Consider the following 20,578-nt stretch of genomic DNA (forward strand, 5'->3'; position numbering starts at 1 on the left):
CGGCTTTTTTTTCTTTTTTTCTCTTTTTTTTTCTTTTTTTTTCTTTTTTTTTTTTTTCTTTCACCAACTTTAACTTTCTCTCTTTTCTCTAAACGCAATAACTATTTACTTATCTTCTTTTCTTTTCATTTTCTTTTTTTTTTCTTTTCTTCTTTTTTTTTTCTCTCCATAGATCGTCGCAAGTCACTTATTTATTTAATATTTCGCATTGTCCGAGATATTTCATTTAATTACTTGTTATAATTATTTTGAAAACACGGAGATTAACTAAAGCGACAAAAAAAGTTTATATATATATAATTAATGTATTAATATATATATATTTATATATATATTAATATAGTTGAATTAGTATATATATATATATATGTACTAATATCTTTATGTGTATACATATATATATATATATATATGCATATCTATTATCGTATGGAAGTAGTAAATCAATGATAACACCGATAACCTCTCAGAGATCAACTCATTGTCAATTAACACTTCATTAACGTTCCTCATTTTCGTGTGGATTTAAAATTAGCTCGATCAATGTTTGACTTATTTCTGATAGGAGAACACGTGTTAGAAAAGGGTAATGACTCGATGAAAAAGTTGAGAGTAATCAATTTTTTAATATTTTTAGAACTATCGAACAATTAATAATAATAACAACAATAACAACGACAATAATAATAATAATAATAATAATAATAATAATAATAATAATAATAATAATAATAATAATAATAATAATAATAATAATGTTAATAATAATAAAAAAGAAAATTGCACATACACACACATATACACATAAAATGAAAAAATCGTTGTCTGTAATGAGACATATATCGTTCGTGATATAAGCTTTTGAATTAACTTCTTGGTATATATTTATTTTTAACGAAAACGAATATGATGACCAAATAATTGGGGCTCCTTCTACGTAAGAAAGATAGATCGCTTGATTTCTTAAGTTCCGTTGCTTCGCGATCGATAAGACTAGATCCGTTAGGCGCAACAGACCATAAATTTTCTTTCATACTAATTGCCTTTCTTATATATACCCTTTAAAATTGAAAAAGTAATTCATTGTTCTTATCTTGTAATCGTTCGTCTTTTTTTTTTCTTTTCTAACTTCCTTTCTTTTTTTCTTCTTTTTTCTTTTTCTCTTTCTTTTTCTTTTCTATCTATTATTCTTAATAATTTGTATACAATTAAGATGAAGAGGAAGGGAGATAGTAATGGATGTTAGTATGGTGTGTTATACTGGTCGTGATTATTGATAATTGATTTATATCGATAATATAGCTGATATATGAAATTTGATTTATTCGTTATTATTTAACGTAGACATTTATAAGTGCGATGATCGACTTTAAGAAATTTATCGAACTTTTGATCTCAATTTAAATATTTCAATAATCTAACAATTATTAATTTTGTATATCTTTTTTTCTATATGCAATTTGGTATATACTTTTTCATATTATTTTCTTTTTTATATATAAGACATAAGTACTCGGTGATATTTGTTTTGTCAACGAGTGTTATAGTACTTAAAGAGAAGATAAATAATAAATGTAAAAATTATTTATCGTGCACGTTGTCGTCGACAAAAAGAAAGAAAAGAAAAGAGAAGAAAGAAAGAAGAAAAAAAGAAAAGAAAAAAAAAAACAAGGAAAGGGCAAAAGGCTATATAACTTGATCGTGGACATGCAAGGTGAGTATTTATGTTATGAAGATTATTATACATTTAATAAAGATATTTTATTAATGTACAGTTTATCTGTTATTTTTCTTTTTTTCTTTTTTTTTTTTTTTTTTTTTTTTTGCAAGACATACAAATCGTAATGAAATAATACTTATACGTGTCATAATGTCATAATTTTCTTTTTTCTTTTTTTGGAATATATTTATTAAAAAAAAGAAAAGAAAAAAAAAACAAAGCTTTACGAAAGTCGGAAATTTATTTCCGGGCGAAACGCCGCCATTTTTCCTTTTTAAAATTGGCGCGCCTCGGCGATATTGGTTAGTTTAAATTGAAACGGTACGAACGTATTCGTAAGTTTCGGACGTTGCTGACAATGGATTAGGATAATTCAAATAAACGACGCGTCAATTTAAATACAGAGCTATTGTCCCACATTTATTCAAGCAGACTTATTACAGTAACTTTGTAACAAGTGTAGTTCACCTTTGGTAATATGAGCATTCGTAAACTTAATTATTATTTCAGTGGTATTAGGTATGTACGAACAATTTTGGTATGAAACCATAATAATTATATTAAGAAATCCTTTGGGTATTTTGCAAACATCTTAATGTTATACATATATATATATATATATATATATATATATATATATATATATATATATATATATCTTGATTTTGTCGAATTTTAATTGAAATATATCATTCGAACACGGTTAAGTTAATATTAATATTGTCGTTTCTCCACACAAACAGACACACGTACATACACACACATTCAACGGAAAATATATTATTTACTGTAAGAATTGTCTTTAGTAGGTGTGGGAGAGGGGGTTCGAGTAAGTGGGGGTTGATAGTTTGGGGGCTATCAGCCCAAGGTCCCGTAGATTCTACTGACCTGCTTACTATTGTGCCTCCCAATGATTGTAGTGCAGCATCAAAGAAAAAAAAAAAAGAATTATAAGATTAGCTAACATATAGATTTAGCAATTATTGATTACTATTTAATAATTACAATAATCTTGATTGCTGGATAATAACAGATACTTTGTGCAAGGATAATTACCATCTGTTCGACATTTACAATCCATCATTTATACTCATTATTGGTAGTAGCTTTACTGATTAGCTTTTAGCAGCGTCTTTATGTTTGTGAGTTAGTAATTTTTCTTTTAATCGCTTTGCCTGATAATATAGAATAATCTTTTTATATTTGAAATTCTTATATTAGTAGTATTGTACCACCAATACAACAATTTGTAATTTCTTATTTTGTTAAAGATACTTTTCCCTTTTTTTCTTTTTCTTTTTTTTTTATTTTTTTATTTTTTTTTTTTTATTTATTTTCTTCCTTTTTCCTTTCTTTTTTTTTTGTTTTTTTTTGTTTTTTTTTTTTTAATATTTACTTTTATGCCAAATTAGTTTATGAGTAATTAATAAGAGATCAGAATTAATTTTGTTAAATTATTATTAAATTATTATAATATCAATATAGGGAATAACAATTATCAGCTGATATTGTAAAAATTATTTTAGTAATTTATAATTCTATAAAGTCTTTGTATCTAATTTCCAATACTATTCTCATTTAATATTAAAAGTAAATGCTATAGGCCGAAGTTAATACAAAGACACTCTCTTCAGGTATCCATCCTCAGATTTTAAATATGCAATAAGAATCTATATTATCTACTTAAATCAAAAAATTATTTAATCATTTGCATTGACATGTACATGCAGAACTTTCATTCTAAATGACTCAACTTGGTACAGCCTTAGTTTATCATGTTTACAAAAAATAAGACTCTGATATCATTAAAAGGAACTTCCTGCAAAAGTAGCAATCTTTCAAAACAGCCAAAATGCTTAAGTCATAGATCCTACTTTATCGTGAGATCTTTGGGCGTGAAGCCTTTTATAATTTTTCCTATATTTTTCAATTGTAATGTCACTGTTATTTGCATCGGATAAACTAAGCGTGACTGGATCTAAACTTGCTGCCAACTTTAAATACGTTTCTTCCATTTCTCTGGTAATCTTAACTTCATAACTATTATCAATAGAATTTTTATCATTTACAGATGAACGTATCTTTTCATCTTCATTAGGTATATCAAATGTAATTAAATCTTTGTCCTTATCATCCACCATCATACTATTAACATTTGTTCCAGGGAATAAAGAATCTATTTCTTTATTACTATCTATTTCCTTATTTAATTCTTCTTTTTCATTTATATCATGGCATTGTTTGTTATGGAGTTGAAAAGATTTATGATTAGAAGACTTTTCATTCGCATAGGTGAACAAACAGTTTTCCTCTTTGTTAACGCTATTATCACTAATTTTTAATCCATTTAAATTATTTTGTACAGAATTTTCTATGCAAACAGATGATTGAACCCATTCCGCTACTCTCTGTAATTGATTACTATCTTGTAATAGAACTGAATGTTTTTTACTAGTAACAGGAGGTGATCTCTCTGATCCAATTGTAATTGCTTTTTTTGTATGTACTAAAGCTGCATTTGGTTTATTATTCGTATTTGTAAATAAGGTAGCTTTACAATGTCCATCGTTATCTATTAGAACGTTCTTTGATCCATGTGTTAATCGTACAAGACAGGATCTTGAACCTAATGTACGATTATGGGAATTAGATTTTTGATTATTCACAGAATTAATTGATTGTACACCAATAGAAGATTGTACAATATCGCTAGAACTACTAGGTGGATCGGAAGTTGAAATGATAACACTGTCGCTACTAAAACTTGGACTAGTAGCTATTTCGACTTGTCTACAATCATTGTGTGCCATTACGTTATCTATATTTTTTACTTCAATCAAAGTTAAATGGGTAGGATTTTGAGGCTCTGTCCAAATTCTATTATTTTTCCAATCTCTACTATTAATAATATCCATTCCAGGATCATTAGTAATATTATCATTATTTTTATCCTTTGTATTAGTGTCTAATTTTGTTTTTATCCATTCATTTTTCCATAATCTATCATTAATAATGTCTATTTGTGTCTGTTCTTTATTGCTAAAATATTTTGCAGCGTTACCGGGTATAGTATAAGAACAGGAAGATGTTTCTTTCTCATATTTAATCCAATTGCTTGTATTAGATTTTGCGTCTATTAGAAAATCGGATTTTCTATTTGTACGCGTTTGTTTTGATTTATCCCCATTAATGTTAATAGCAGTATTAGTTGGTGTAATGTTATTAAAGGTAACAGATGTAGTAGAAAGAGTAGGTATATTAGCTATTATATTAGAAGACATATTAGCGTTTCTATTGCTTCTTAAAGATGTTTGTTTGTCATTATTTATTACATCAATCTGCGTATGGATTTCCATATTGTCTTGTCTCATTGAATCCTTTTTATTATCATCCCTTAAATCTGCTAAACTTTTATTACTCTTGATGGCAAGTTTATTATCTTTAACGTTATATAAATACTGCATGGAATTAGAATACTTTGTACAATCACTGTTATTATGAAAATGGATGTTTCCATTGTCAATAGCATCTTGGCTATGTTTTTGAAAGATCGAATTTGCATTAGAATTTTGATTACTTCTAGATTGTAATGATTTATTAATTTTGTTTATATATTCCGAATGCTTTTCTTCAATTTGTACATGTCTAAATGTGCATTCGTTACAACCATCAGAATTATTTACCGTTTGGCATTCAGCATCGACCAATAAAATACTTTTATGACATGTGCAAGTATCACAGTGTTTAGCAAAAATTCTTTCCTTTTCTCTATCCTCCAATACTTTAGCCATAATAGCAGCTGACACAATGTCAACAGGGGGTTTAGATTCTTCTACGTCATCTTCATCGCTATGTTTTTCAACTCCTTGCTTAGATACATTGTAAACCATTGCAGTAGGAGGAAATGTTGATATAGGTACTATTATGCTTTTCATATTGGGTGGTGATGAATCTTTCGAACATCTTTTATGTGCAATATATGTTCGAACTTTGGCTTGCACTTCGGTGGGCAACTAAGCAATAAAAAAAAAAAAAAAAAAACACAAAAGAACACAAAAAAAGAAAAATCCATACTATAACGTTATAATATTTTTGATAGATCTATCATAGCAATTATAAAACATCATCATCTTACCGAATCATATTTTTGTCCAACAAAATTGGAAGGCTTACATTGAAGTAATTGAATGGCCAAATTCACATCATTTCTATACCTTTCCTAAATTCAAAATTATTATTTAAAGTATTTATAATCATAAATTATATATATATATTTTTTTTTTTTTTATATACACTTATAACCTAATAAAAAAGAAATGTGTACATTATCTTGGGTCAAACGATGTATAGTATAATTTGCATCGGCCAAACGATGAGATAACGTCGCTATATCTTTTGTGAATGTACCCTTCTCGCTCTCGCACTTATCCACTATTCTAAGTAATTTATCTTCGAGATTTTGATTGACTTTCTGAACTCTTTTATGCGCCTCATATAACCTTTGATATTTTTCTTGCCAGATAAGAATTTCTTCCTTTATCGAGGCCAATTCTCCGTTTGGAAATTTTTCTGCCTCGTTTAAAAATTGCGTCTCCATTGTTATAATATGATTATCTCTTTCTAATAGGCGCTGACGTAAATTTTCTATCTCTACGTGCAAGTGCATGTCACATTGTTGAAGATCTTTCTCCGTGCATTTTGTGCATTCACAGCCGCATTCCTAAAAATGATAGGTACGTAAGAAACTTATAATTGTATTTAATTCACATAATATAATTTACAAACACTACCTTTGTGCATTATTCCAGCATAACATATTTATTTATGAGAAAATGATTGATTGATTGATTGATTGATCGATTGATTCATGAATGTTATTTTTTTTTTTTTATTTTTTTTTTTTTTTTATTATTTTTTTTTATCTTTTTTATTTATATGTATATTTTTTTTTTTTTTTTTTTGGAAGCTCACAAAAATGAATTTATACTTTTCACTGTCGCACATACCTTACACTTCTCTGCCATAACGGTTTTTATAAATTAAAGTAAAAATAATGGAAAAATATCGTACAATGGGCAGTTTTTGATACGGAAGCCTCATAACCGTCTTATTTAAGTCTACAGAAATATGGATCTATCTCACATATAAGGTGAACGAACTCATTTATTATTCGCTATGGTAAACATTATTATACACAAACAAAAAAACTGAAACGAACGTAATAAACAAATGTCGCGCATTAGATACGCGAAATGTCACTAAAGTGCCAGCAGATCAAGTGAACAACTTCAACCGGATTTCCTTAACTCTGTCGTCTGCCACGCTTAAACTTAATTTCAACCATAGAAGATGCAAACGGACGTAGAAGAATATCTTACTCGTATTTAGATATGATCCTCCAAATTGGAGTAATCTTTTTCTTTTAGTTGACGTTAAATCCAACAGATGGCGCTCGGCAGAAACATGCTTTTTAAAGGGCATTATTTTTAAATGCCCTTTAAAATCGTCCCATTTATTTTCACGAGGATTTTAACGACGATTAAAACTATCAATTGATTTGTTGTCACGATGATTTAATTAATTAATTTCGTAATAATAAAAATTACAAATATATCCATAGACGTGATCTAATGTAATTAATGAAATAACAAATTATAAGAAATGTGATTAAAACATTATTCGATTTAGATATAGGTTTTTAAGTGAATATAAAGATCTTTAAATTAGATATTTCACGAAATTAAGTTGTACAAGTTAGATCTGTCATTATCATCTATATATCATAGGGAATAGATTATGTTCGAAGAATACGGCTAATAAGAAGTATTTAAATAAAAACTCGACGATAAGGTTGAAAGTGATGGTAAAAGAAATGAATGAAACGAGAGAAAGGATAAATGGTAAAAGGATGAATACGTAAGCGAAATTTAAACGTATGAAGGTAAAATAAATCTTTGAGATAAAAGTTGGAAAAATGAGGAGGCCGAAAACGAATGAATCTGCGACTCGAAGATAACGCGTTTATCAAAAAAGAGTTTTAAAAAAAAGCCGGAAAGTAGGAGAGAAAGTAGAGAGAGAAAGAGAGAGAGAGAGAGAGAGAGAGAGAGAGAGAAGAAAAAAAAAGGAGAAAAAAAATCGGAAAATTGGAATAATTGGAAATTGAATGCAATTTTATTAAGTGTGAAAATTAAATTTAATTAGGCGCCATCGAAGAACTTCGTTAGGGTTGAAGGAGATAAAGAAAAAAGAGAGAGAGAGAGAGAGAGAGGAAAAAAAAGAAGAAATTATGAAAGAAAGAAAGAGAAAAAAAAAGTGAGAGAAAAAAATATATCTAAAAAAAAAAAGACGTAACATCGACAAGTGCAAGTTATCGATAGTGCGATCGTGTGAAATGAAAAAATATTGTTCGCCAGAAAGAATACTAGCCGTAATCATTATGAACAATAAAGGCCGGCTTGCCCGATCGGAACGACATTCGTTCTATTTTCCGTGAATTCCGATGTAAACCCACCTTAATCCGTGGAAAAATAATATAGGCGAATATACTACGGACCTGTGGTAACTGATAATGTATATTCCCTTTTGGTCGACGGCTATAGTCAAAGAGAGAGTTCAAGGGTGGGATGGGGTGGCAATAGGGATAGGGATAGTTGGAGGGTTAGAGTATAGAAAAAGAGAAGATGCAAAATATGATCGATCGATCGATCTCATTGAACGAACGAAGAAAAAAAGGGAACAACATATTTTTCTTCCTTTGCAATAATCTATGTATGTATGTATATATATATCGAGAACTAAAGCGAAAGAGAGAGGGAGAGAGAGAGAGAGAGAAAGAGAAAGAGAGGGGAAAAAAAGAAAATTAAAAATTAAAAAATAAAAAAGAAGAAGAAGAGGAAGTTGCTGGAGGCAAGAAGAAGAATAAGAAGAAATCATCGTCATCGTTGAAACGTCACCGTCATGATCGAACGATCGGAGAAAAGAAAGAAAAAAAAGAAAGCGAAGAAAGGGAAGAAAAAAAAGAAAAGATAAAAGAAAATAGAAAAAGGAAAAGACACACACACACATATATATATATATATACATATGTACATATATCCTTTATATATATATATATATATATATATATATATATATATATGTATATATATAGGAGACAATGAAAGGTTGTAGTTAGAGACTCGCGCTTTCTAAACGAAAATTCTGACCGAGTTGGACGAAGCGACGTCGTCGACGGTGGCGTCGTCTGTGGTGGCGACGGGTGACAAGTGGTGGTAGTGGTGATGGTAGTGGGAGTAGGAGTGGGAGTGAGAGTGGGGGAAGTAGGAATAGGAGTAGGAGTGGGGATTGGTGAGACGGTGGTGAGAGTGTCCGGAATAGTGGGAGTAGGGAAGCTGCGTGGTGGCGAAGCATACACGGCGGGTAGTAGCTGCGCGAGACGAAGAGAAAGGGTTTCTTTATACGAGTGGAAGGAGGAAGGTAAAACCGAGGGTGGTTGGGTTGCCATGGTAGCTACCCCGGCCGGGGAGCAGACCCTAGTCTTGCCGCGGCGGTCGCCGAACGTGCAACGGTTGTTTTCTTTATTATTTCTGTGATCCGACTTTAATCACTCATTTAGCATAATAACGATAGAGAGCACTATAATATACATTAGGAAGCTTTCTCTCTCCCTCTCTTTTTTTTCTCTCTGTCTCTCTCTCTCTCTCTCTCTCCTTCTCTCTCTCTCTCCTTCTCTCTCTCTCTCTCTCTCTCTCGCTCTCGCTCTCGTTATTCGTAGATTATGTGATGTTACATTAAACGTGAGAGAAATATCGAGTGATAAGACGAACTTGTGATAAGGAGGAAAGGCAAGAAACATATATATATACATATAGATATGTGTATATATATATACATATATATATATATATATGTATATATGTATATATGTATATATATAAGATTGGACACATACAACGAACACATACATTATCTTCGTCCAATTCTTCGTTTTCCACGTCGTTAAATTTTTCTTCAACACAGAAGAAGAACAACGCGGAATTAAAGAGATCCGGAGGAACGACGATCTGGCCGCGTGGCCAGCCAGCCAGCCAGCATTCTCTCTCCTACGCATCTTCTACTTCACCAGGTGTCCTCGGACTACTGCTCGCCTTCGATAAGCGATGGAGGATCGCGACGATAATCCCGGGACATCATCAAGAATAAGATCCACCGAGAGTATGATTGCTCTCGCACGCTAAAAGGTTTATTATTTAATTATTTCATATCGATCGATTGATTTTTTCTTTTTTTTTTTTTCTTTTTTTTTTTTCATTAACGTCTTAATCTTCATCATTTTCCCCTCTCCACTTATCCTCGTTAATTAAAATATTTTAATCCAACGTTATTATTATTATTATTACTACTACTACTACTACTACTATTACTACTACTACTACTACTACTATTACTACTACTACTACTACTACTACTACCACTACTACTACTACTACTACTACTACTACTACTACTACTACTACTACTACTACTACTACTACTACTACTATTACTACTACTAATACGCGCCTTTTGATTAATAATCCTTTAACGCGTTACTTTTATCGAAAAATTTATCGAACAATCGCCCGAGTTTTTTTACATTTTTAATTTGTTTTCAATGCTCGATAACTCTTTTTATGTTTTTTTATTTTTCTTTTTGTTTTTTTTTCTTTTTTTAGTTTTAGTCTTATTTTTATTTCAAAACATCGAATGCAAATGAGACAATAGACGTATAGAAAAATTATCTTACATATAATTCTATTCCCTGGTTATACGTGTAGTATCGGATATATGTATATATATATATTTTTTTTTTTCCGTCAAATTTATTTATTTATTTATTCTATCCTCGAATATATATTTTACTGTAATTATTTTCATCGAGTACGTTGCGTACACATGTATATACATTATATATATATATATATATATATATATATATATATATATATACACATATACTTACACACATACATACACGCATGCACATACACATATACACGTGTGTCTATATATCCACGTATGTATATCTATATAATACGTATACCTTGCAGTATATCTATTACAAATACACTTACGTATCTCCTTTCTTCACGATGCAATTGGAGCCGTGGCAACTTTTAATGATCCCTTCCTTGCTATCTCGATATCGACGTAATACTTATACGTTTCTCGAAAACGACTCTCGATATTGTAGATTTTCCACGCGCTTCGTTTGTTGTTGTTCTTCTTCTTCTTCTTCCTCCTCTTCATCATCATCATCAATGGTGGTGGTTCATTATAATATCGTAGATATTCTTTTCTTCTTCTTTCTTTTCTTCTTTTTTTTTTCTTTCTTTTTTTTGGAATAGAACAATGATCTCTCTCTCTCTCTCTCTCTCTCTCTCAAAGGAATGCTTTCACCACCCGTCCCCGATGTTATCTGTTAATTTTTGAAACAAGGTTTTATCTTGCGTAGTTTTTTTTAAAGTAAAGAAAGTAGCCAATGTCATGCAAAAAGTTGGCCGAAGGATTTTCTAGAGTCAACGAGAAACGATAAGCAAACAACGGGTCACTATTACACGTTCATGCTTGGATACGGTGGATTTAAATATCGCGCTTAATTTCCAGCCGGATAAAGGATCACTCGACGAAGGTTCGCCTAGATCAAATAAAGGTTTCCTGCTTTAAAGTTTGCGGAACTTGGAAAATTGGAGGAAGTAAATTAGCGCGTGCTTTTTAATTCCATGCTATCTTTTTTGATTTTCTTTTTTCCTTTTCTTACTTTCTTTCTTTCTTTCTTTTTTTCGTTCTCTCTTTCTTTTTTTTTTTTTTTTTTTTTTTTTTTTTTTTTTTTTTGAATTATCAATCTACGTTCTCGAGATCGATTTTTAGATAACGTTAATCCTTATGAATTTTTCTTTTTCTTTTTTTTTTTTTTCTTTTTTATTTTCTTGTACCCACGCGCTCGGGTACACAGGTTGTTATAAAATTTGAGAAATAAATTTCTTGTATTTAAAGAAGTAGAAGAAGAAGAAGAAGAAGAAAAAGAAAAGAAACAATAGGTTCTATTAAGATGGATCCGGAAATGTTTAATTTCTGAGTAATAAGACTTTCAAGTATGATTTTAGTGCACTGCCATCCGGCAAATCATAAACGAAATGCACTGACGCAAATGCATTCATTTGAGTACATTATCTCGTCTACAAGGTAGTAGAATGAATAACACACACTACGTAAAACTCTAACCAACATCTAACAAGCTTCAAAGCCAGGAATTTTGGAGCGTGTTTGTAACTCAATGAGACGACGACGAGTTCAGGCTTTCTCATTCAGTCAGATGGTGGACATTTCGAAAATTTCATCTAAGGAAATGTTAATGAAATATGTCATAATTTTCGAACGATCATTGATATAGATCAAGATCATTCACACTTGATAACTTACACTTAAAGGTCATATAAATTTCAGAAATTAAATATTTCCAAATTGGTATTGATGGAATCTAATTCTTTTTTTTTTTTTTTCTTTCTTTTTCTTCTTTTTCTTTCTTTTTCTCTACATACGAGAGAAATCTATTTTTCAAAGTTTTTATCGCGTAGTTTCGTTACACCCTGTATAGAGGTTGGTCGTAAATTAACGGCCAGTTTAATATCACCATTGTTAGGAGTAATAGAAAAAAGATCTATATACATTAAGAAAAGTTTTATGAATTTTACGTGTCAAATATATTATAACATTATGAAATAATAATACCGTAAGGTTTTCAATAGAATTGTAAAAGTTCGATAATATTAAGTTTTTCTTATGGAAACTATCCTGTATATTTTTTTCTTCAGTTTTTTTTTCTTTTCCTTTTTTTTTTTTTTTTCTTTTTCTAGTCGATTAGACACTTTAACCGATTATTCTTTAAAAAAATTATTGAACGTAGATGGAGTTAAGATTAATAATTAAGATATTAGAGTAAACAAATATTTGATACATTTTCTTAATGTATATATATATATATATATTTCTTCTTTTTTTTTTTATTGCTCCTAATAAACGAGATATTGCAAGTTGATCCTTCATTTATAATCAAATTATATATATATTCCATTTTTATTGTTTTTTATTATCTATTGCTTCTAACAAACAAAATGTTGCTTCAGTTGATTCAGCTGGTTCTTCATTTACAATCAAATTGTATATATATATGTATATATATATTTTTTTTTTTTTTCTTTTTCTTTCTATTGTTCCTGAAAAACTTGATATTGCTTCAACCGATCAAATAGTGTATATATATTTTTTATTTTTTATTTTACATGTTTTCTTTTTTTTTTTTTATTGTTGCTCTTAACAAACGAGATGGTGCTTCAACAGGTACTCCATTAATACTCAAATAGTGTGTATTTGTATATATATATCTTTTTTTTTATGTTGTTCTTAACCAACAAAATATTGCTTTAACTGGTTCTAAATATACATATAAATATATATATATATATATATATATATATATATATACATGTATATATACATATATATATTTTCTTTTTTCTATCTTCTTAACAAACGAAATATTGATTCAACCTGTCCTTCATTTATAGTTAATCTAGGAATATATCTATGTACGTATGTATCTAGGGAACTTTCTTGTAAATCAGAACGTTGATATCGTATCTACAACGATCGCGAAACGGAGAACGTAGACAATAGAAAAAAGAATCCAAGAGATTCACTCTTCTTTCCTCTCTTTTTCATCTCCTTTGAATTCACTCATCGCCCACGGGTGATTTTTTTCGCGGTTATAAGGAGAAAGAGAAGATACACCCCTTCGTGATAGGAACGATACAAGGTTCTTCCTTTGGTCGACTGTGTCGACTTTATCGAGCGTCAACGAAGTGATCGGTTGGGTACTTCAGAAAAATAGACTTCTTCATGAACGTTCCACTTTTTATTTTTTATTTCGATTACTTGAAAGGATTTTTTTTCTTTTTTTTTTTTTTTTTAATAGAATTTATTTGATATTCTCTTTCTCTCTTTTTTTACCTCGTTTTCTTCTTTTTTCCCTCTTTTCTCTCTCTTTTCTTCTATCGATTTTGATTATTATCCAAAAAAAAAAAAGAAAAAAAAAGAAACATAAAACGCAAGAAAAAAAACGATGATACGAACAACGAAACGAAATTTTAAATGATTATCGATTTTGACAAAATTATTTGAAGATAAAAATTGAAACTCGATTTTAAATGCAATTATTGTATATGAAGTTTTAGTTCGATTATATTTATTCAATTGTATTGTATTCGAAATTATTTGAGCATTGACAGGACGTTTTTTTTTTTTTTTTTATACTACAACGAATTTTTATGATATTATTATTATTAAAAAGATAAATCAAGGAGGAATGAATAAAATATATTGAAATAAAATTTTAATCGGTTTTGAATAATTATTTCAGATAAAATTGAAGTTTGATTTAAAATATATATATATATATATATATATATATATAATATTATATAAATTATATTTGTTCAATATATATCTTATTTGAAAAGGATTATTTGAGTATCGATAAAACGAATAAAGAAAGATTTTTATGGTCACAACGAATTGTTATAATAGTATAGTTATTATAGAAAATAGTGAACAGAAATGAACAAAATTTAAGAAATAATAATTATAATATTTATTTATTGAATATTTATTTATGGATCAATAAATAATTAAGTAAAGTTTTATTTTTTTTTATATCCTTTTTTTTTCTTCATCTTGTTCGTTCTTTTCTTTTTGTTTTTCCTTTTTCAAATTAAAAAAATATCGTTAAAAAATTTTTTTCCTTTTTAATAATAACAATAAAAATAACGATTTGATAATAACAATTGGCCTACGATGTAATATCGTTGTTATTTAAAAGCAAAAAAAGAAAAAAGAAAAAAGAAAAAAAGAGGATAACAAAATTAATAAATCATTATTTGATTTATTTGATTAATAATAATGACGCTCGTTAAAAGGTTATTTTTTTTCTTTCTTTATTTTTTTTCTTTTTCTTTTTTTTTTATACTATCGTTTCAATCGTTATCATTATTATTATATATTTATCGATTGACATTGTCCTGGTTAGACGACAATTTTTTATTATCGTTGTGGTTATTATTATTGTTATTATGTATAGTTGTTATAAAAGAAGAGGGAATAGAAAGGGAAGAGAAAAAGAATTTTTTAGAAATTGTTTTTCACTCATTGAAATTATCCTCCATAGAGTATATTTCATACAGGGATTATAATCATTATTATCGGTGTTATTGTTATCGTTGTTATTAACAAGAGTAATGAAAAGAGAAAGAAATTCAATTTTTATATCATAATTTATATTATATATATATATATATATATATATATATATATATATCTTTTTTATCTATATCTTTTTTTTAGATCTAAAGATTACTTCGCATTGTCGTTGCAATCGTTTATTCTCAACGTTATTGTTATCGCTTTTATTAAAAAAAAAAAAATAACAAAAAGAAAAAAAGAATATAATTTTTATATTATAATTTATATTTCTTCATATATATATATATATATTTTTATTTATTTATTTATTTGCTTATTTATTGGCAAAGGCTACTTTGCATTGTCATTATAATTATTATTATAATCGTTGTTAAAAAGAGAAAAATGGAATATAATTTTATATAGAAAATTTATATCATATAATTAAAATTTTTTCTATCGTGTACTGAATTATTATTATTATTATTATTTATTTATTTATCTGTTTATTCATTTATTTCTTTTTAAATTATTACAAAATCATCATCGTTATCGCCGTTAGAGATGAAGAATATAAGAAAAGGAAAAGAGAGGACGATTCATTCGACGATTATTATTTATTTATCGATTAAAATTGTATATCACGCGATGATATATAAAATAATTTTTTGATTTACATGTAGATGGGTTTTATACGATGACTTTTTTTTCCTTCTTCTTTCAATTTTTTTTCTTTTTTCTCTTTTCTTTTCTTTTTCTTTTTTTTTTTTTTTTTTCCCCCAGAGAAACAACGAATCATTACGGGATCATTTCCATTCGATATCTCGAAATTCATACAATGATTTCCATGCAAAGACGAAGAAGGTCTGTGTTCGTTTCTAGAAACGTGAGAGTTCCACGAATAGAAAGAAATCTGTGATGGCGGGAAGAAGGGAAGTTGGAGAAGGTGTCTGGTGCATCCATATGCATACATATATCTATATCACCTCTGCTACATCCCTCTTCATTTTTCTCTCTCTCTCTCTCTCTTTCTCTCTCTCTCTTTCACTTCTACCTTGCCTCATTCTTTCTCTTTCTCTCCCCCCCCCTCTCTCTCTGTCTCTCTTTCTCTTTCTTTTTCTACAAATCTATCGGTTCGTGTTCGCTTTGCTTCGTGCTCGGCCCGGTAATACGTTACGCTTTTCATTTCATTTATATTTCTCTCTCTCGCCTCGCTTATGTCTATGTGTGTATGTATGTGTGCATATATATATATATATATATACTTTTAAGAAATAAATTTACTGAATTGAATTTCATGGAACCGAGATTTTTACGAGACTCGTCGTCTTCGTCGTCCTCGTCGTCGTCGTCGTTGTCGTTGCCGTCTTCGTCGTTCGTTTAAAAAAAAATCGTCAACGTGGATGTACAAAAACGTTCGTTTAAAGTTTCTCCCTTTCTCTCTCTCTCTCTCTCTCTCTCTCTCTCTCTCTTTTTTTTTTACCTTATACTCGCGATAAAGAAAGAGAGAGAAAGAGAAGCAGACGTTTGAGAAAAATTTTGATCTCTCATCTTCATCCTCCTTTGAGGATCATGAGACTTTTAATTATTCTAGTTGCATGAGAGATAGCTTCTTCTTCTTCTTCTTCTTTTTCTTCTTCTTCGACTTGTTTGTTGTTTTTCCCCCTTGGTGAAAACAATTTCCTTGATAAAAATGTTAAGAAGAAAGAAAACCTGAGGAGAAGAGGGAAGAGTAAATGGAGAAAAAAGTGAAAAAAATAATAATCAAAAAAATAAGAGAAAGAGAGAAAGAGAGAGAGAAAGAGAGAGAGAGAGAGAGAGAGAGAAAGAGGGAGAGAGAGAGAAAGAAACAGAAAAGGAAAATAAATGTAAAAGGAAGAAAGTAAGAGGACTATAACAAAAAAAAAAAAAAGGGAGGAGGAAGCTTTTCTTGCCCATTTTCCGTTCAACGAGACTCCCGCTTGCACACGTGATTTGTCGCTTCTCGCTTGCGCGTCGGTGAAAATTCGATGAGCGACGGCCACTCACGTTTCACGGTTCGTCATGCAATTTTTGGTTAACCTCGGTTCTTCTTTGTGCACAGTGCGGTACACGTATTAAATGAAATAATGCGAGTCACCTCGTCAAAGTTAAATTCATTTGTGTACGGAGAGAGTTTTTCCCTTTTTTGATCCTTTTCTTTTTTTTCTCTTCTCATTTGTTATTATTATTATTATTATTATTATTATTATTATTATTATTATTATGGTCGTTATAGTTATTGTTATTGTTCTTGTAATTATTCTTGTAATTATTCTTGTAATTATTCGCCTTTCTTCCATTTTTCACTTCTTTTTTTCTTCTTTTTTTTCTTTCTTTATTTTCTTCTTTTTTTTTCCTTTTTTTTTTTTTTTTTTTTTTACTAATATACATCAGAACATCAGAAAGAAATTCTCTTTTATCGTTCGTTCGCCTTTAATCGAAAATCTTTCGTTTTGTTCCTCTTTTTCTTTTTTTCGTTCTATTTTTTTTTTTTTTCTTTTGTTTTGTTGTTTTTTTTCTCTTTGGATGTTTTAAAATACGCAAATACGCAACGAAAAAATTGTATCGCTTAAACACGAGAATCACGTGAAAATATTATATGTAATGGGAAATCGTTTAATTGTGTTATTCGGTTACTTAATTAAATTCAATTAACATCGTCGATCGTTTGTAAACGCTTTTTTTTTTTTTTTTATCTTTTTCATTAGAATTCAACGTATGCAAATGTATTTTTATTTAAATATAAAAATAACGCGTCGTATTTTATTATTACTTATCGTATTAAAAGTGCGATTTGTGAAATGCCATTCTTTTTCCTTTTCTTTCTTTTTCTTATTTTTATTTTCTTTTTCGAAAACAAAAAGAACATTCATTGTATATATATATATATATTTTTTTTTTTGTTCTTTTATACGAAGCATCCCTTATAATTTGGCATAATATTACAATCCAATTTTAAATCAAATCTTTTTAACTTTATACACGCATTTTATCTTGTACATAAAAGTATGTCGTAAAAATATTCGGACATCTTTTGAAATAGAATAACTTTGTATGGTGCACACAGTTAAAGGTCTGCTTTGAATTTTTGAGTTGATATATCTACGATACGGAGTGCTACGTGAAGAATTAAAAATAAAAAATGAAAAGAGATAAAAAAAAAGAAAAAAAGAAAAAAAAAGAAGAGAAAAAAAAGAAAGAGACGGGGAGCTCGTGTTTCCTTTCTTACTTCTTTTTTTTTTCCTTTTTTTTCTTTTCTTTCCTTTTCCTTTCCTTTTTTTCTCCTTTCCGCAGCGGACAGTGATGAAATATATAAAATGAGTCTTATGAAAATTCATTAGCGGGAAGCTTTTACGTGTGTAACGAAATGCGAATAATATGTATATATATATATATATATATATATATATATATATATTATTCGCATTTCGTTATATATATATATATGCAAAATAAGTTTTATTAATTTGTTTCTTTTATACACACATTTTGTAAATATTGATTATAATCAGTCAATAATATATCAAATTACATATTTATTCAAATATAATTGACATTTTCTTAAAAATTTTCGAATGAATTGAATTCGTTCAAGGGAATTGCACGATATCGATGTTATTATGCGTATTCGTTATTAGTTTTGTTTTTTCTGTTTTCTTTTTTTTTTTTTTTTCATTATCTTTTATCCTTCCTTCTTTATTTTTCTTTTTCTTTTTTTTCTTTTTTTTTTTTTTCGTACAATAAAACGAGAAATAACCAAAATTTTAACGAAAAAGAAGCTTCTTTCGTGATTTTTTTTGGAATATTTATTATATATGTACTATGAAGTATTATTCTTTTTTTTTTTTTTTTTTTTTTTTTTTCTAAATTATACACGTACACACGCAAAATTGATATCTCGAAATATCAATGGAAAAGAATTTGATACAGTTTAATAAATTTTATACAATATCGTACAAAAAGTATATTCGATATCGTATAAGAAATATATTCAAATATGCATATATTTGAATAATCGTAAATCATTGTAATCACGTGAAATAATGAAAATTATTCGTATACATAGATACATACATACGCATTTATTATATACATACAAACATAGATACATACACAATTACATTACATATAAAAACATATTTAACCGAATGAAATATATTATAAGAGAATCTACATTAAAATTCGTTTAAATCACATTTCTCTATGAAAACTATTTTCTCTCGATTTGATATGCCTCGGTAACGTAATCGCTCGTCCTTTCGACGAATATTTCATTCCCTTCAGAGAGAATGGAAGTCCTAATTTCACCTGTCGCCTGCAGGGCATAGCATTATTTCTACTTCTTCCTTTGAGCCAATTTTGTCACGTCGATTACAGAATGCGTTAGACCGTCTCCTCTTTCCCTATGGATATGTATGTATCTAATTCTCTTTTTCTCTCTCTCTCTCTCTCTCTCTCTCTCTCTCTCTCTATATATATATATATATATATATATATATATATATATATATGTATATATATATACATATATTTTACTTTTGCCTTCTTCTTCTTTTCTTTTCTTTTTTTCTTCTTTTTTTTTTTCATTTTTTGTTTTCCTTTTTTACTTTACCGTCGACTGCAGTAATACATATTAATACTGGATGGAGTTTATGCTGTGGGCTTTGATGGTAGACTGTAGTTCATGCACCAGTCGTTTCTTTAACATATGCACATACACGGACAGACAGACGGACAGACAGACAGACAGACAGACAAACAGAGAGAGAGAGACAGACGGATAGACGGACAGATATCGCTCAAGACGATATACTTTTACTAACATTTTAGGAGGGAATAAAGGAAGAAGGAAAGAGAAAGAGAGAGAGAGAGAGAGAGAGAGAGAGAGACAGAGAGAGAAAAAAAAGGAAAAATAAAGAATATACGGATGAAAGGAAACAAAATATGTTGCATTCCCGATGATAGATGTATCTTCTTCTTCTTCTTAACTTTCCTAGAAGTTCGTTGTCGTATTTCCAAGTAAACGAATAAATAATGCATTTTTATAGAGACGAAAGACTGGGGAGAATATTTTTGCGAGAGAAGTTAACAAAAAAAAAAAAAAAAAAAAAAGAAAAAAAAGAAGAAGGACAAGGAAAAAAAAAGAAACGGGGTATAAGAAACGAGAAACGAGAAAAACAAAAGGAGGATTGGGGAAAGTAGCTGGAAAAGCTTACCCCTCTCTCTCTCTTTCTCTCACACACACACACACACATACACACACACGTATATATATATATATATTCACAAACACATATTCTGTGAATGTTTTCGAGGCAATATTACGGTTAACTTTATCGGTCAAGCGTCTTAAACGTTGGCTTTTCTTTATTACGTTTGCATAGTGCGAGGAAAACGAGCGTGTGCTCAGGTTGTATTCATTCAAACGTAGATATATATATATATATATATATATTTATATGTGTACGTATATGTGAGTTTCAATGTATGAAGAGGAGAGGCAACGATAACGAATGTTCGTAATTGTATTGCACCGAGATATCCTTCTCTTAGGCACTCTTT

The 20,578-nt window shown here is 29.0% G+C and overlaps 1 protein-coding gene and 1 long non-coding RNA gene across 4 annotated transcripts in view; one reads left to right on the forward strand and one right to left on the reverse strand.

Annotated features, from left to right (window-relative positions):
- Nucleotides 1–3,128: 3,128 nt before the first annotated feature.
- Nucleotides 3,129–7,054, reverse strand: LOC118442034 (uncharacterized). Of its 2 annotated transcripts, none has more exons than XM_035867179.2 (4): nt 6,727–7,054; nt 6,045–6,440; nt 5,856–5,939; nt 3,129–5,733 (listed from the first exon to the last, which is right to left on the reverse strand). In XM_035867179.2, exons 1-4 carry the CDS (start codon nt 6,742–6,744, stop codon nt 3,577–3,579), a joined length of 2,655 nt encoding a protein of 884 aa, XP_035723072.2. In that variant the 5' UTR covers nt 6,745–7,054; the 3' UTR covers nt 3,129–3,576. The 2 variants fall into 2 exon arrangements, with proteins under 2 accessions (XP_035723072.2, XP_085518011.1); XM_085661885.1 differs by lacking the exon at nt 6,727–7,054 and adding an exon at nt 6,511–6,610.
- A 2,008-nt stretch (nt 7,055–9,062) lies between these two features.
- Nucleotides 9,063–20,578, forward strand: part of LOC146872491 (uncharacterized) — a 76,313-nt gene continuing 64,797 nt past the window's right edge. For both annotated transcript variants that reach the window (XR_014983095.1, XR_014983096.1), the window contains exons 1-2: nt 9,063–9,564; nt 9,740–9,960. This is a non-coding gene — a long non-coding RNA (uncharacterized LOC146872491). The remainder of the gene's footprint in view (nt 9,565–9,739; nt 9,961–20,578) is intronic.

The sequence above is a fragment of the Vespa mandarinia genome, chromosome 16 (assembly GCF_050613455.1).
Source record: "Vespa mandarinia isolate Hongniang chromosome 16, ASM5061345v1, whole genome shotgun sequence".
NCBI classification, from domain to species: Eukaryota; Metazoa; Arthropoda; class Insecta; order Hymenoptera; family Vespidae; genus Vespa; species Vespa mandarinia.

What these genes read in the sequence shown, in the direction of transcription:
- LOC118442034 (XM_035867179.2), bottom strand. An exon ending in ATCGTTTGACCCAAGATAAT is followed by an intron (nt 5,940 to 6,044) that starts GTACACATTTCT and finishes TTTTGAATTTAG; the next exon opens with GAAAGGTATAGAAATGATGT. An exon ending in TTGGACAAAAATATGATTCG is followed by an intron (nt 5,734 to 5,855) that starts GTAAGATGATGA and finishes TTTATTGCTTAG; the next exon opens with TTGCCCACCGAAGTGCAAGC.